Here is an 18603-nt window from a genome sequence, read left to right as displayed (position 1 = left end):
CCAGCATAAAAAAATCATTTACAATCATTTGTTTGTGTACTGTTTATTTTCTCAAAGTATAAACGATAACAGCGAGTATTGTATGTTTTTATCAGGTAGATGTGGCCCATTGTATTATTTAAAGCAATGACTTTAAAGTATTTGTGTAATGCTCAAGTACTTCTCCAGACAAGAGCTGGGAGTATAAAGAATATGCTACTCAAACTTTTGTCTGCATATTCTGTTAGTTGCTTATTAAAATTTAATGTGCAGCTTTGTGTGCTCACTCTGCACAAGGCTCTCATATCAGGGAGAAGATGGACCATGCCCAGTGAAGAAAGAAGGGAGTTTCAAAGCTGTGTCTGTTTTTCCTTTTCTATTTAACCCTGTCTGAATGTCAGAGCATCATCGATAGAAGTGTAGCTAAGGCTTCACATCTAACCTTTTCTCACTTGTCAGTGTTTTTCTTTCATGCCAGACAAGTCACAAGTGGTGACTTTAGGATACTTGTTGCAGTATGGAATCTGAAACCATATTGATTTTAAAAAGAACTATAAATAAAAACTTAAGCATGATTTTCATTTGTATTGGTTTTCATAATCCCATAAAATTTTTACGCTGGTCAGAACTGTGTTACATAGCTTTGTTACAGTCTTTGCCTGTAAGGTGAGTTAGAAAGTAAATACAGCACCAAACTCTACCTGTTTTCCAATGAAAATGGATGTTTAGTTACCAACAAAATATGCTACAAAAATACATTCCATCAGTGGTTCATTTATATATTTAGAAAGTCTTTATAGTATTTATGGTTTGAGAACTTGGAAACAATTTTTCTAGCTCGATTTAAAATGCAAGTTAAAATTATTAGTAGTTTATGATTCCATAAACTCATGTCTCTAGTAGGATATGCCTACCTAGACATTATTCCTGAAATATACACTTAATTTTTCACAAACTTTGTGTCTGAAAATTGAATTATAAAATCATTCAAGACAAAAGTTTCTAGTGTGAAGAACTGACTTGTAGCTATTTTGACTATCTGCCAATCATCATCATTTTTGGTTCCCTTTTAAAGTCTATTAGTTTCATGATTATGGTGTTTCCAAGAACCTTATAAAATTTTATTTAGTTCTTTTAAACTTTTCTTCATTAATTCACAGGCATACTGAGAAACAGTTTGTAAATTCCATAGTGTATTCTATGTGTATCTCCGTCCTCAGGTGATTAAAAGAATGTGGAGGTACATGATCCCTAGTGGGAGGGCACCTCACTGGTGCTCTGTAATTAAGGCACGTCTTTTCTATGGGTAAGAGATATCAAGTGTGGCTAATTGCAAACTCAATCTGTACCCTTTCTGCTGAGAAGGGAAGAGTTACTGGATGCTGTCCTACTTCAAATGGCAAACGATGTCTGCATTCACTCCTCTGGAAACTCACCAGCTGTACTTCCATATTGACACTCTACCCCAGTCACACCTTCCCCTGTAGTTTTGGCTACATCTATTGTGATAAGGACAACATAAAACATTTATGTCTCAAGATCACTTGATACATTTTTTTCAAAGACAAACAACTAAGTAATCACTTTATGCATTTATGACTCATCACTGAGCATAATTATTAGTTATATTCGAGTATAATAAAAGATTAGCCAATAACCTTTTAAGGTTGTCCTTGCTAGTGAATGGATGAAAATTATAAGTTATTATATCATATTGATATTTTACTAAGTGGTTTTACTGATGACAATAAAGCTTTTGGACTTATTTGGGAGTTGTAAAAGTATAAATTAAAAATTGCAGGAAAGTGATTGCCGCCTGATACTCTGCAGCCCTCAAATGTGGTGAGCGCCCACCCAAGGGCAAGCTTAGGCTTGGTTGGTAATTACAATTGAGCTGTAAAATATTTTGACAGTTTCCAACTGTTGTGTACATGTTAGTCATTTGGTGGCAAATGCAATTTGGTGAGAGTTTGAGTTTTTTTTTTCCCTTGGGTTGGGGCATATTTAATTAAGACTTGAATTGCATAGTATTTCACAGTAGGCATTAATAAAACGTTTTGTTGCTCTGAGCTACTTTTATATTTTATCCAAGATAGAGAAAAACCTTTTCTTTAAAAACACTGCATAGTAAGTAGAACTTGCCACGCTTCAATTTTTCTTTACAAGCCTTTACTTGTTGAGTCTCCATGGGTAGCTTGAGCACAGGGTCTGACTTTCCTAAGTAGGTGCATTCAATGGCCCAAAAAAATGAGAATTGTTTGTAATAATTATACAACAGGAAAAGGTTGCTCGGGTAGATTTTTGTGAGAGATTTTTACCTTTTTAAAACAATAATAAAGTTAATAAGTAAATTTGGGCAGTAAGACAGTTAAAGAAGGAGAATTCCAACCTTTTAATTTAGGCGTTGCTTGTACAATTAGAAGAGTGCAGCTACCGCACTTTTAACTTCTATTAAGCACAAAGCTATGGGGTGAATGATGATTTATGAATGTACAGAGCCAGATGATAGTGGGAAGGTCTGTGCCTTCATCCACACACTGAAGAGCCAAGCTTGACACTTGCTTACTTGAAAACCTTTATTAGACATGGCTTCTGCCTCTATAGAAACCTTCAGACTCTTCACTCTTTCTGATTTGTTTGACTTTTTTCGTGGGTCTGTCAGTTTATATAAGGATTCGTAGAGAAAGCAGGAATTTAGAGAAACTACAAGGTCCTCAACTTTTGTAGTATTTCCCTTCCAAAACACATGAATGTGACACATAAAAGTGATACCAAATAACACCTGAATGAATTTTTGCTGCATCAAGTTAGTATTATCTCCCCAGAGGATCAATGTTGGGAATTTCATTACTTAAGTTTTGTTCATTTGTGGCTAAAATATATATATTTCAAAACAAAAAGCCTGAAATACAGTTAAATTTCGAGGACTACTCAAGTTTCAGTGATAACCCTACACCCATGCATGAACTGGCAACACTAAGAGGACTTGGTGTGTATAAAGAGTCCCTAAAGTCAGGAGGGGACGTGGTGGTGAGGGTTCGGAGGGACAAACTGGCTGTCTAGACTAGCTGAATCCGTGAGCTCTGGCTTCCAGTGAGAGAGCCTGTCTCAGTGTATAAGGTTGAGGACATTACCTGACACCGACGTCTGGCTTCCATATGCAAATTATTTTAAAAAGAAAGATTTTTTTAAACCATAGTCTAACTTTTTACGCCCAAGGAAGTAGAAAGGAAAGAACAATCCTAAAGCCAAAGGGAAGAAAGTTTAGAACAAAGATAAATGAAATGGGAGCAAAAATCTTGGCAAAACTTAACCCAAAGATTGATTCTTTTAATACATGAACAAAATTAGCAAACTTTGACTATATGGATGGGGGATAGGGGAATGGAAGTCTCAGATTAGTAAAATTAGAAGTGGTCTGGTACCCACTTAACAGACATTTAGAAAATTATGAGAGTACTATGAACAGTCATATACCAGCAAATTGGGTAACTTAGATGGAATAGACAGATTCCTAGGAACAATAGCTACCAAAGCTAAACCGTGTGGAAGTAGCAAATGTGAACAAATCTGTCAGGGGTTTAAAAAGATGAATCAGTGAACAAGCATCTCCCAACAAGCTGGATGTGGTGGCTGTTGCTCTTTCCTCTGACCCCAGAACTCTGAAACTGAGGCAGAGTATGGTTTCAGAGGCCAGGCCATGCAGCACAATGAGACCATGGGTGGGTGGGGGAGAGTGCCTTCTTACAACAAAAATGGTTTCACAACCTTGCTATCAAATCCTTAGAAGTATTGACATAGCATTTTTTCTCAAAATTTTCTAAAGCCTTGAGGGAACACAGACCCTAACTCATCCTGTGAGGTCTGCATTACCCTGCTAACCACAGAAACAAAACTACAGATCAGCATTGCTTATTTTTTTAAATGATGTAAAAAATAATCAACAAAAATACTAGCAAAGTAAATTGTGCAACATATTAAAAGACTGTGACCATGACAAAATAGGATTTTGCTAGAATGTAACATAAACCAGTTCAAGTCATATGCCGTATTGATACATTGTAGGAATTAGGACAGATGGCTATCTGAAGTAACATATAAATGGCATTCGACAGGATCATGCACTCTTTTATAATAACATTCAACAGATTAGGGTTCAAAAGGAATTTCCCAAAGATAATAGTAGCCACAATATGAAAAGCTCAGAGATGGTGACATCCTACATAGACAAAGAATGATTTTCTTCTGTAGTCACAATAAGGCAAGGATATCCACTCTCTTGGAACTTGTCTTTCACATAGAACTTGAAATCCTGGCCAGTGTAATTACACAAGAGAAAGAAAAATCACCAAAATAAGAATGGATGTTTTAAAATTACCTGTTTGAATTGATGGGAACATACATGTACCAAACTGTAAAGATTCCAAGACAAAACAAACAAAAAACCTTAAAGTCAGTAAGTTTAGTAAAATAGAAGGTGATAAAGTCAGCAATAACAACAGCAAATCATTTGCATTTCTGAATTCTAACACTGAACAATCAGAAAAAGAAATTTAAGAGAATGAATCTAATAGTAGCATCAAAATGAGATAAATGTTTAGAAATATATATATACATACATAAATACTATACTTTTATAGCATAACTGTATTTTCCAAACCAGATATTTAGTGAGAAGGGTAACTTTTGTTTCCCATTTTTCCAGAGTCTGCTGTCTGACCTAAGAGAAGGCATTTGTAGTCAGTGACTTGTATTATCTGGATTTGGCTATGTCTTTGTTACTCTGTGTGTTCTTCTTGTGGAGAACAAAGGTGTCAAGAGTCATGTAGATAACTCACGTGTTGTTAAATTGTGATTATACACTATGAAAAATGCTAATATCAACACTCATTGTTTTCACTCAAGTCAGAAGTCTGTTTTTTTCCTCATCTTGTATTCTAGGTGGGATCTATTGTTTGCTGATAGTTTCATATTTGGAAAACTAAGAACAGTGCTGTTTTAAATATTGTTGTGCACATGTGTTGTTTTGGCTAGGTGAACATGTACTTCTGTAGAACGTAAACCTAGAAGTTGTTGGGTCACAGGATGGGCATGCCTTCAAAATTTAACAGAATAGATGCTATGAGAGTTTTCACCAACTCTGAATGAAAATTCTTTTCTCCCACATCCTTGCCGGTTAATAGTTTTAATCTCATTAGCATCATTTCAATTAAAATACCTGTTAAAATGTCAGCCCTTCAAGGGAAAGCATGTGTTAGTACCATGTGTGACTTTCTGAATACTCATGTGAGTGGGCAAAGTTTCATGTTTCCTAGATGCTTAGATTTCACTTCGTATTCAAGTAAAAAGTCAATAGTATTCTTTCATTTACTACCCATTATTATATTGGTTACTTTCTTATTGTGCCTTAAGAATTTTTTGTATTTTCTAGGCACAAAACATTTTGTCCAGGAAAGACACACATATTTGCTTAGCACCTCCTTAACTTTAAGAAGGACAGGAATCTTTAGTTTTAGCATCATAGTGTCAAGTGTCATAAGCACATAGCTATTATCAGGTAGTAAGCTGATGAGCCCTCTCACTGTGGACAGTAGAGGCTTATAGGGTGTATGATGCTATACTGTTCTGTCTGTCCCGAGAACGTGATTGTCCATACATATACTAAGCATAGGAAGCCGGAGCATTTATCTCTTAATTGTCATTTATAGCTTATTCATAGGCCCTCAGGTTTGTGTGCAGGTCGTCGTGCATGGGTCATTTTTACAATAAATACTGTTGCCTTATAACAAAGATAATAGTTCATGTTTATCCAATATATTTTTCATGGAAATGGTAAATATAATGGATAAATTTGATTGTTTCTTCATTGGGAATGGACCAGTGGTTTAATCCCCTTGTCCCCAAGGAGAAAAATTAAGTTTCTTCACAAAACTGAGTTTCTAATCTGTGAGTATGGTACATGTCCCTGTGGCATGGGGTCCTCGCTTCTCACGGTCCAGCTCGATGGTGGTGGGCCCAGCTCATACTTGTACTTCATTACATTTTACATTTGATCCACTTTATTATTGGAGGCAGGCGATGGTGCTCATACTGCTGTTTGCAACCCTGCCAGCTCACTCTGGAGGTTACTTTCACAGACATAGTACCAAGACTCTCATCTGATTTGGCATTGTTTCACTGCTGCACTTCAGAATAATTGTTGGATATCTGTTAAAAAAAACCTTTCTAATATTTTTCTGCTCTTAAAAATATGTTAATGTAACTGAAACTTGACAGTATTATTTTAACCTCAGCATAAATCTTAGAGTTAGCTAATAGCATTCCAAGACTTCACTTTTACTATAGGAGTAGAGTGAAGGCCAGGGACGTGCCTTAGTTGGTAGAGTGCTTGCCTTGCATGCATGAGTCCCAGTCTCTAGCATGTACATGTTGATGGGACCACACCTGTAATTCCAGCTCTCTGGTAAGGAAGGAGGATAAGGAGTTCAAGGCCATAGTCCCTTACTTACTGAAGCCAGAAGCTGTGAGAGGAGGGGGGAGGCAGGAGAGTTGAAGAAAGGAGAAGAGGAAAGAGATGATGTCACTTTGGAGAACCAAGAGGGAGGAAAGGGGTGGGGACAAAGATACCCAAATAATACATATGCAGATGTTCTTGTTCTCACCATTGTTGTTGTTCTCAGCTTACCAAATGCTAAAATCAGATCTATCCAGTGTTCTTTAACCATTATTTGCAATAATAGAGGAAAGTCTCCAAGAATCCTCACATAAAGACCGTAATCCATAAGTGGTAGCAATAATAGTGCATACCTGATTGAACTAGGCTTAGTTAGGTTTTACCTAGTTGTAATCTAATTCTAAAGTCCAACAGAATGGGCAGAGGGGCTTTATGAGGAGCTCTTGAGTTGTTTTGAGTAGAGTGCCTTTTGTTGTGTGTTGGTTTGGTTTGTTAGTGCTGAGACCAGGTCTTGCAGTGTTGCCCAGGATGGTCTCATTCATGATCCTCCAATTTCAGCCTCTGGAGAAGCAAAATCATGAGGCAAGTACCTGGTGATTTATTGAGCCAATTAATTTACCATATATAGGGCAGTGAGTCAAGTTCAAAAAGGTTAACTCAGACTTTTGCTAGTTTCAGGAAATGTATAATGTCTGCTGAGGTTTAATGCTGCGTTATCTTTTAGTGTGAAATATATAGTGAGAGTGTGGGGTTTGGTCTGGAGACACTGTGGTATAGATTCATCTACCTCCTACCTGCGTGGCCTGAGTTTCCTCAAAGGTATTTTGGAAGCAGCCATCACTATCCCAAAGGGCTTGTGAGCCATATGTAAGCTATGTGTTTCATACCTCACATGTTTTCTATAAACACTTATGAAGATGCTCTATAGAGAATCAGATATAGCATAGTCAGAAACACCACATAAGTCATGTAGGAGACACAGAGAATCAAAAGAACACTGAAAGGGTCTCCTGCCTACTGACTGGGAATTAGGATGAGACTTTGTACAAATGACAGTTAACTTGAATCTTGAAGGGAAAATGTAGCACAGTCACAGTTGTGTGTATGATAGCAGTCACTCTAAGTAGCAATAATGACAGCCTGGGCTAGGGAAGCTGGGGTGAAGGCTGGAAAGCATAGGGGTTAGGAGAATGGTGAAGCACACTAGTAAGTACACTTAGCATGATTTGGGTGTTAGTGTGCAGAAATGCTGTGGTATCATTTTGTATGTGTTGAGAACCACCAGAGGTGTTATATGTGTTGTAAGAACACTGTGCTTTAATAATGGGTCAGAAAGGGGGAGGGAGATTTGCAACAAGGAAGACTAAGGCAAAAAGAGATAGATAACAAGATTACAAAAGATCACAGCCTTAACCTGAATACATAATTGTCCTTCAGTTAACTAGTGAAAAATGATATGTAAAGAATTTTAAATGATTCTGAGGTTGAAATCCATACAGTTGGGATACTAGCAATATCATTTCAAACACAATGACAATGAGCAGGTTGCAAGGAAAAAATATTATTTTAAACATACTGAGTTCAAATTGCACATGGCAGGAAGGACAGCCAGCCAGAAATGTCATCTTGAGACCATTGGAACCATAAATGTGCTTTTGGGGGATCATCTGCATGGGAGTGATAGTTGGAATCCTGAGAGTGAATCAACCCAAAGTGTAGAGAGAAAAAAAAAACCACTCAGACAAATACCTAAATGAGTATGTGACTGTGTCTGTGGGGGAAAAAGGAGACTGCAGAAGAGGGAGAAACTATAGACAAGGGAAGAACAGAAAGAAATGGAACCATGCTTTCTCATAGCTACTAAAATTAAGGGAATTTCACAGTGAGTTACTTAGTTTTCTTAAAGAGATGCTGTTGATAGGAAGAATTCAGTGGCCTTATTTTTAACAGTGCTCTGCTACTTTAATGTATTATGTTTGGAAGTTCATTCCTACCCTCTTTTTCTTTAGAAGCTAGGTCTTTCTAAGTGGTCCTGACTGTCCTGGTACTCACTCTGTAGACCAGGCTCGCTTTGCACTCACAGAGATTCACCTGCCTCTGCCTCCCGAGTGCTGGGATTAAAGGTGTGTAGCAGCATGCCCAGCTCTTCCTGCTGCCTTTGATGGGTAGATTTTAACATCTTCCATTTTTTGGAAAACAATAAATCAGTCATTCACAGGTTATTTCACCCGGTAAATTGCATGAACCCTGTTTCACACAGAGAATGTCAAGATATAAATACTATCACTAATTAAAGCTTTATATATAAAAACTAATGTCACTTCATTTTCTTTTTTATTTTAAGCTTTCTTTTAATTATCCTTTGTGTCTTTTACATCATGCATCTCAATCCCATTCGTGGCACCATCCCTTCATATCCACTCTCTGCCCTTGCACCCCCCCCCAAATAAAATAAAATGTAAGAGAAAAAAAGAAGACAAATAAGAAAAAACATCTCATCACGAATCTCATCATGGAAACTGTAGTGTGCCAGCCAGTCATGTAATATACCCTCTTATCCATATATCTTTACTTACAAGTGTTCATTGCAAAGAGTCATTGGTCTGGGCTGAGCCATCTGGTTTCTGCTACACCATTTATTCTGGGCCTCACTGGATTCCTCTTGGATATCCTGCCGTTGCCCTTGGCAGCTTTGGATCTGCAGGACCTGCCCTTTCCCAGGCTCTGGTAGATCACAGTTGGTGTGGATGTTGGGGTGAGTCAGCTACCCTGGTTCTGGGCCCTGGTTGTCAGCACATCAGCTCTCCCCTGTCCTCACCACCAGGGCACGATCTCTCCCATTGTCCTGGCCAGCTCACCCTTTGCAGTGATAAGCAAGGGACTGGATAAGTTTTCTGCTCTCCTGCCCTGGGTCCAGCTCAACCACATCTATGCTACCAGGGCCAGCTCTTCTGTGTTTCACAGACAAGGTGGAGGGGCCACTCTCCTGAGTGCTGCCGTTGGGACAGGGACAGCTCTGCCACCCGCCAGTCACTTCATTTTCTTAAACAAATTCATGGCCTTTGAAATTAGAAAGGAATCTTAAAAGACTTGACAGACAAGCCATAGCCAGTAAGTATAACATAAATATATAGGCCACAAAAAGATGGAGATTGTGGGAAATTAGAGCAAGATAGGAGTCAGGAGTGCTGTGTTTGGGTGGCAGCCTATCTAAGCTGAGAAGTTCATATTGAAGATTATTGTCCAAATGTCTGAGAGTACCAGGGAAATGGAGTAATGTCTGCAAAGGCTAGAGCATACCCGAAGTGTTAGAAGCAATGAAAGGTGAGTGTTATGCACAGTGATCAAGGGGAAAGGAGTGGGTAAGAGTGAGGAGGGGGTCTTGCTACTCTAATACTGTGTGTCAGGGTTGGCCTGTACGTAGTTACCACTATAGTTCCAATTTATAGATGAGGGAACTGAGACACAGAACCCAATATCCCTCCTCATGACCAGAAGAAGGAGCTAACTGTGTCACCCAGCTGCACCTGACACTTTCATATGTAACCTCTTGAAGATTAGATGAAAGGACATCCACTTGATAATTGTCTTTGCCTGCAAACTAACGTGACCATTTATGGGGCTTGTAATTTCATCAGTTTTCTCAATTGCATATGACTTCTTTGTGTGGACAGGGAATTGTTCTTAACACAGGCTTCTGATCAGAACAAATCCAAATTTTAATTTTACTCTCCTTAGAGATAGGGACATATCCATGATTATATTGGCATATGTTTCAAATGAATCAGTGTAAAGATAATTGTAGATTATCTACTTGACATATACCCTATTCTCAGATGCTTCTATGCTTTAGCAATTTTATATGGAAAATATTATAACAAATATAATTGTTTAAGTGGTAGAAAAATAAATAATAGAAAATTTAGAAAAATTTGTGTGTGGCTAATCATAGCACTCTGAGTCAATCTAATTCAGTGTAAGTGACCAGAGGAGTTTGAAAGTTACTGTGGACCATTTATTTTTACACATTAGGTTGAAAGTTAAATGAGTTAAAGTAAATGTCTTATATTTGGAAATCACTTTTATGTACTTTATGTTAAATTCAATTAATCCAAATTTGTTTCTTTTTACATTTGTGCGGGGGGGGGGGAGGTATGGAGGTCAGAAGATAACTTGCACGAGTCTGCTCTCTCCTATCATGTCGGTTCCAGGACTTGAACTTGGGTCAGAAGGCTTGGCAGCACACATCTTTTTCCACTAGGCCGTTTCCCAGCCCTGATAATGCTGGTTTTTACAATTAGTGAACTGTTTAGAGTTTGCTTTGTGGAGGTGATCATTTAAAGAACAGCGCTTTGCCGGGTCTGTAATTACTTATATAATGCTTTTTAATCTGATTATGGAAATGAGTAATTACATATTTGGTGATTCCTAGTTGATTGTTTTAATAGTTTGGCACTAGCATGCTACTGTCAAGTGGGTCATCACTGCTCTGTCTTAAGTAAGTGTTATTGTGAGAATGGATCATTGGTTAAACTTAAGTGATTTCAGGGTGAGTGAGTGTTCTCATCTCACTTTACTAGGCTCTTTTGTTTTCAGAGCTAACAGTTTTGATTACAAGGATTAAAGTCCAAAAATATTAAGTAGGATTCAGTTGAATCAACCTTCACAATTGTCATAAAACATTGTAGTTATTCAGTAAAAGCAAATGACATGATTTTTAAGAATAATAAAGTTTAAAATTAAGATCTCAGTTCTATTACCATCTTGGTCTTCAATATAAGGACGAAAGGAAGCATGTGTTTAAGATTTAAACACATAGAATGAACTCTGTTATTCAAAGGTCACTCTCGGTAATAACTTTGAGCTATTTTGAGCACATGGAGAATCTATACTGCTGTGCGCTATTGACATCAAAATGTACCTATTGCTGATAATTGAAACTATTTATATTGTTATTAAATGTATATAGGCAGGATGTATGAACATGGTTATCCTTGTGTTGTGCTGTGTTTTACTCTTACTGTGACTGATCTCTCCACCAGGGTATTTCTTGACACCTGAAAGTTGGTGCAGCCCTGCAGCTGACGCCGCAGTTAGGCTTCAATGCAGTGTTGCTATCCAGTCTTACTTGTTTATGATTGCTTCTGGAAAACCTTCTTTAGTATGTAAGAGTTGCACAGCTATTCAGCCTTACCTATTCAAATATTTTAGCATGATGTTTCCATCAAAGACACACATGACTTGTTCTTACCAAAGTTTAAAATGTTGCTTATCTACCTCTTTGTCAGACAAATGCCATGGGCAAAACTGAAGATAATAACTTAAGATTTATGTCTCTATCTCAGAGGCAACAGTTGTCGTGAATTGACAGTTTTGAAGGACCTAAACTGACATCAAAGGTTTCAGGTGATCTAGTTAGGTCAATTAATGTTAATTTTTATCTTCCATTAAGTTCTTTTAATGTCCCCTTCCCACTTATTTTTTTCTTTCTTTCTTATATTCTAGCCAAGCCCAATACCAAGTCCTGTTCTGGGGCAAAAACCAAATGCTAGTCAGTCTTTGCTAGCATGGTGCAAAGAAGTTACAAAAAACTACCGGGGTGTGAAAATCACTAACTTTACTACATCGTGGAGAAATGGTTTATCGTTTTGTGCAATCTTACACCACTTTAGACCAGACTTAATGTAAGTAGAAATGTCATAAATATTTGTAATAACAGGCATTCTTTAAAAAATAGAAAAATTTCTTAGCATGTATCCTAAAATACTTGACTATCTGTTTTTGAACTATAGAACTTTCCTTTTTGGAATAATTATGTCAGAAAGCCAGCCTTTTTCTCAATACCTAAAAATGGTTTTTTTTTCTATTTTTTAAATTGATTTTTCTCTTTAATCTTATTAAAAACTGACTTTATTATGAAATTTTTATTAGTTTTCAAATAAGAGACCAATAAGTCTTTTGTATATTGTATAAGCCCTTTGTATATTGTTAATAAAGGATTAGATCCTGGTGAATTTCACTGTTAAAGCTAGTCTCTTTTCCTCTACCATAACTTCTCTTGTAGATGGAAAGCTTCAGGCAATGAAACAGTAGTCACTGTTTGTTTATTTATCCCCTTAATTTTCCACACTATTAGTTTTGTTGATTGAACTGCTATGAAATTGCTAGTTACCCTTTGGTATTATTGAATATAAAATTTTTAGATTCAATTTTCTTAGTTATTTTTATCAAATATTATATATACCCACTGTGCCGCTTTTCTCCCTCAGCGACTACAAGTCTCTGAATCCTCAAGATATTAAAGAAAACAACAAAAAGGTAAGAAATACCAGGGGAGGGCATAGTTTCAAATTTGGCTTCACTGCAAGTTTTTATTTAAAAAGCAATGGTGTTGGATGAGGTTGTAACTGCAGCTTACAGAGGTGGACTGCTTTCTGCAATTTAAATCGGATGCATAGTTTTCTCTGGTTAGTCCTGGACTATAAAGATCACAATTCGAGGCAGACATCAGAATATGTGCATGCTCATCATTAACTGTTAAGTATTTCTTAAACCATATTGCTTTTAATGCAACATTTAGTTTTTGAAAACTATAACCAAAGTTTTCATAACTATTGTGTAATTTTAGAAAAATATTTTAGGAGATGAAAGCGGGAACCTAAGGGGTAGGCAAAAAAGAATACACAAACTTGTAACTACAAAGCAATGATAAACAATGGTTCTTCTTTAACTTTCTAGTAAACATACATACATATATATACATATATACATACATATGTTCCCATATATGCTTATATAATTGATCAGAACTTCCTAACTAGCATGTGAGGATATCGATCCCATCAGCCTCAGGTCATCTGTTGCATAGAGAGGATTGGCTAGATCCTCATGGGCCAGCTGACTGTGGCTAAGACTGATGAATGTGTTTCTCTCATGTGCGCTATAGTATATTTAATTTTCAACATGCAGAGAAAGCAATACCAAGTTCTGCCCGCAATATATGCTCCGTGTTTATATTGAATTGAATTTCTCAACTGAAAACTAGTGTTACTGTTGTCTTAGAATAGTCATTTTTAACCTGTAGATTCTATCTGTAAGTCTGTCTGTAGATAGGATTCAGCAAGTCCTTCAACATAGAATTCAGTTAAGTCCTTGAACACAGTTGAAGGAAAACCTATTTTGTATAATATATTGTGTCATAATTCTGTGACTAAACTTTTGTGTTTCCTTTAGTTGTGAACTTGGCTACAAATCACAGTTGTACTAACCATGCCAAAGGTTTTCTTGCCTGCATAAATCATATATCTTCGTATTTTATAACTATTGTTGCAGATCTCTTATTATTCCAGCACTTTGGGCTGGAGGCCGAAGGATTAGTTTAAGGTCCTTGGTCAGCCTAGGCTACATGAGATTGTGTGTGTGTGTGTGTGTGTGTGTGTGTGTGTGTACTAACACATACATCGATCAATAAGTTAATTAAAATGTATGTTTCCCAAATTCAGTTTTATATTTTAATAGTTGCACTTTTAGTATAACTGCCTGTTTACTTTGTATGCTTTATAACTATAAAATGTTATTCTCATAAGGAAATCTACTGCCAAAAGATCTCAGAGAGCAAGGTGGTAAATAACCTCCGGTTGCAGAAAAAATTAATATACTTTAACTCATTAAATTAGAGTAACTATCACTTTTTTTAAATCTTAGAATCTTGGTAGAAGTTTAATTAAATCAAAGCAAAAATTTTGCTTGATGTGGGTTGTAAAGTTATAATATACTTAAAACTGTCATTTTTTTGTAAATAGAAATATACCCCCCAAAGGGATAGTCTTTGAAAATTAGTCCCTGTTCTTCATAGAGATTGCCTTTTGGAATTTAGCTATAGACGAGAACTTGAAGGCTCTGGGGTCAATCCCCAGCATTTTTTGATAGGCATTCCACATAGTAAATCCTTCTCATGAATTACTTCTTACATCATTTTAGAAAGCCCTTGTTTATTAAAGGAAGATGTCTTTTTTCTCATTAATTAAACTATATCCCTGCATTTGAATAAAGTGCCAAGCTAATTTCAATGCAGATAATCAACATTGTAAACTGAACTGCTAATTGCCAGTCAGTTGTGTCACACACCTATAAGGCAGGAAAACTCTCAAGCTTATGAGTTCAAGAATAGCTTGGGCAACATCGCAAGACCCTATCAATTAAATGATGATTGCTTTTTAAGTAGAGCCTTTCTTTATTAATCTAATTTTTTAAAGGAAACATTATTGATTTTGCTTAGCTGTATGTATTTTTAACTAAAAATAGAGAATCTCATTAAGGTTTAAGAAACATGAACGTACATATGGGTTTACATATTACTGCATAGGAAAGAATATTTTTCCATTTACATGTTTTCTTAAGATGGGCAATGTAGCAAGGCTAGATCATTTCAAACCCCAAATATAAAGTAGATCTTCCATGGAAGATAATCTTGGTTTTTAATAACATATTTAACACTGATTCTTCCTTACATTATCCATTGTATGTCAACAAACATAGTTATAGCCTTTCGTTACATGGTGTCTACATTGAGAATCTTAGTTGCTACCTATAGGTTATTTCTTGTTTTCCAAGGTTTTCCCTGGTAACCTTGTGCTTGAATTGCACTTAAAGTATCCAAGAAACAAAATCTTTGTCTTACGTTTCACTTTTATTTGTAATATAATTGTCAGTAACTCTTCCTTAATTAAATTAACACCTCAGAATAAATAAGACAGTTTCCTTTGAAACAATCCTTGGCTGATGAGCTGACTTAGTGGTAAGGGGGCCTGTTGCCAAGCCCCTGCAAACCTGAGTTCAGAGACCTGTAGCTCTCTCCACCATGCTCTCACCAGTCATCTGCAGAGCGGCACATCCCCACTGTGGCAGCCATGCACACGGCTCTCCCACATACTCACTCTCTCGATAGAGAGACAGAGACATGATAGAGGATTAAAAAATAAACACCGCATTGTTCTTCACACACAGTCACAACACGTGATTGACCATAGCAGAAGTTAACTTGTGAGAAAAATTCCTTGACAAAATTTTACCTCATATGTAAGAAACCAGGCTTGTTTTAAAGTGCAATTAGTATGCATAGAATGAATTGCTGTTTGAAGCAAACACCAGCAGGAGATTTCTCTCAAGAAAGCTGATTGTTTTTTCAGGTCTGGCGGAAGAACTCAATGCAAAGGGTATTTACCTGTGGCATCTGAACTTAACCTATATGCCTGCGTTTTAGGTAATTAGGAACTGTTCAGAATGCTGCCTGTGGTGCTTTTCCTCATGGCCTGCTGTTGATGTCTGTCAGTCAAGTCGTCAGGAAACACAAGGAGGAAAATGACTTTAATTTTCTTAAAACATGTAAAGAACAAACAAGTCTATGCATGTACACCAGCCGAGCCACCTCTCCAGCAGACATCTCTTGAAATATCCATATTTTAAAGCTTTATTCTGTGGAAATTGAATAGGTCTTAATAGCACAATTTATTTTTCATTTTCTTCACATTTCTTAAAGCTATAGGAAGAATACAGATTAAATTCAAAGGCAGAAATTTTCTATAAAAGCACAAAAATTATTTTGATTAAATAATTTCCTAACGTTTCTTTTCAGAGAAACATTAAATGTGCTCCTAAATGCAGGTCATTGTCAAGACGAGATTTTTAACATGTAAAGGCAATAGTGTGTGTGCAGAGTCTTTCCTTTCTGAATGTCTACCTAAACCTCCAGGGAGACTTCCAATGCTTCCTGGTTACACAGTGCTGCTTCAAGGGGTTAGTTCAGGATAGCAATAATTAATTGTAAATTGAGAAACAGCTTTGCCTCTCCAGAACTAGAAAAACCTGATGTTCCACGGTCGTTTAAAGGCTAACAAAATAATACAGTGCGGCTTCCAGGCTAGGCTGTGTCGCCGAAGTCAGAGCAATGTGTCTTTCCCAGAGCAGGGGAAATCAATAAAGACCCTGTCTTCATTCTGAAACCATCCCTACGCGTGTGTTTAAAGTATTTGTATGCTTCTAAGACTAAATAGGATTCCTTGTCCTTTAAAGCAAATAATATAAGTTAGTTCTTTGGACGTGCCTAGCTGTATTTCTTCGCTGCAATTGCATGCCTGCAGAAAAGAGGCGGACGGGAATGATAAAAGCTGGGGACACATTAGTCTAACATTTCTTCATACCTCGGTCATCCTCATCTTAAAATTGTATTATAGGATTTTTGTTTAGCTCACATTTTTTGCTTATATTATGCTGTGGATAAATATGTTACTTAGTAGGATTTTTCCCTTTTCTCCTTTTTACTCTTTTTTTTTTTTTTACTTGAAATTTGATTCTTTTCCTGCGGCATACTGTCAGTAATTTTATGTGCCCTACATTAACAAGAAGCTTTAGAATTTTGCTCTCTTTAGGATAGATATCTGAGCTATTCAGTATATCATATTTGTTTGTTCCTTCTTCTCTTTGAAGGCTTACGATGGATTTGCCAGCATTGGAATTTCCCGTTTACTGGAACCTTCTGATATGGTTTTATTAGCAATTCCTGACAAACTGACTGTTATGACTTATCTCTATCAAATAAGGGCACATTTTAGCGGTCAAGAGCTGAATGTGGTTCAGATAGAAGAAAACAGCAGTAAAAGCACCTATAAAGTTGGAAATTATGAAACAGACACAAACAGTTCTGTTGATCAAGAAAAATTCTACGCGGAGCTGAGTGATCTCAAGAGGGAGCCGGGGCCACAGCGGCCTGCCAGTGGGGCAGTGGGCTTCTCGCCACTGGATGACTCTGTGTTTGTCACTGACAGCGGTGTGGGAGAGTCAGGAAGTGAGCGCCAGACCCCAGATGACCACCTTAGTCCAAGCACAGCCTCCCCTTCCTGCCACAGGACTAAAAGTGACACAGAGCCCCAAAAGTCCCAGCAGAGCTCGGGAAGGGCTTCAGGGTCTGATGACCCAGGCTTAAGTTCTAGTGCCAATGCAGCGGAAGCGCTGAGGCTCCAGAAAGCTGAGAACTCAGAACTAAGGGACTTATGTGTCAGTGATAAAGAGAAGGGTACGTCTCCACCCTCAGTTTGTGAGCAAAAGCTTCAGTCTGTGGATGCCAGGAGTGACTTGGATCAAGAGAAACTAGAGGATTCCAGACCTTTAGAATGCAGATCGGATGGTGAATCAGCTATCAAACAGCCAAGCTTATCCCCTCCTTCTAAACTTGGATATTCGTACAGTACAGATGCAGACTTCATGAAGAAGACATGTGCTTCTCTGAGACAGATAGAGTCTGGCCCAGATGCGGACAGAAACACGTTAAATCATGCAGATCCCTCCACCAAAACAGTGCAGGTAAGTGGGCCAGAACCATGGGCATGTACTTACTAACTAGCTATTCTGTCTTTTATTCTCTTGTGTTACTAGAACATTTGAGAATGTCATACATGAATAAAAGAAAGGTCGCCTTTATCAAAGAAAAATAAAACTACACCCACTATATACTTAGAGTTTGCATTATTTTATTAGCCCAACTTTAAGATTGAAGGACTAGGGATGTCAGCTTTTCAAATCAGTTTCATGTCGGATGGAGCAATAGTTCAACAGTTAAGCAGGTACCTCTCACCCAGAGGACCTGAGTTCAACTCCCAGCACTCTGTAGTGACTCTTAGCCACCTGTAACTCTGGTCCCGGGGAGTCTTGTACCTTCTTCTGGGTTCTGCACTTACCTTGCGTTCATGTTGTATACATAAACTCATACAGACTCACATGTATACCCGTAAATATAAATAAATAAAGCTTTTAAAAATGTCATTACTTGCCGGGCGGTGGTGGCACACTCGGGAGGCAGAGGCAGGCGGATCTCTCTGAGTTCGAGGCCAGGCTGGACCAACAGCCTCCAAAACAATACAGAGAAACCCTGTCTCGAAAAACAAACAAACAAAAAAAATGTCATTACTTATAGGAAATAATATTTACCATTAGACCAAAGAAGTTTGGCATGATACATATGCCCATAGTCCCAATACTTGGAACTCTGATGCAGGAGAGCCAAGAGTTCAAGTCCAGCCTTGGCTGTAGAGAGCTCTGTCTCAAAAAGAAGATGAAGGATATTTCAGTATTGAGTTTAATATGAGCATAGTTCTAAAATGTACATGTCAGATTAT

General features: G+C 37.4%; 1 protein-coding gene across 10 annotated transcripts in view; it reads left to right on the top strand.

The window, feature by feature from the left end:
• The window catches only part of Ehbp1 (EH domain binding protein 1), a 275065-nt gene that overhangs the window by 172056 nt on the left and 84406 nt on the right, over window positions 1-18603 (top strand). For all 10 annotated transcript variants that reach the window (XM_040733240.1, XM_005070382.4, XM_005070380.4 and 7 more), the window contains 3 exons: window positions 11939-12117; window positions 12703-12751; window positions 16919-17791. In XM_040733240.1, coding sequence (XP_040589174.1) covers window positions 11939-12117; window positions 12703-12751; window positions 16919-17791 — 1101 coding nt within the window. The remainder of the gene's footprint in view (window positions 1-11938; window positions 12118-12702; window positions 12752-16918; window positions 17792-18603) is intronic.

This window comes from Mesocricetus auratus, unplaced genomic scaffold (genome assembly GCF_017639785.1).
Source record: "Mesocricetus auratus isolate SY011 unplaced genomic scaffold, BCM_Maur_2.0 Super-Scaffold_100029, whole genome shotgun sequence".
Lineage (NCBI taxonomy): Eukaryota > Metazoa > Chordata > Mammalia > Rodentia > Cricetidae > Mesocricetus > Mesocricetus auratus.
This window is presented reverse-complemented; position numbering and strand designations above follow the sequence as displayed.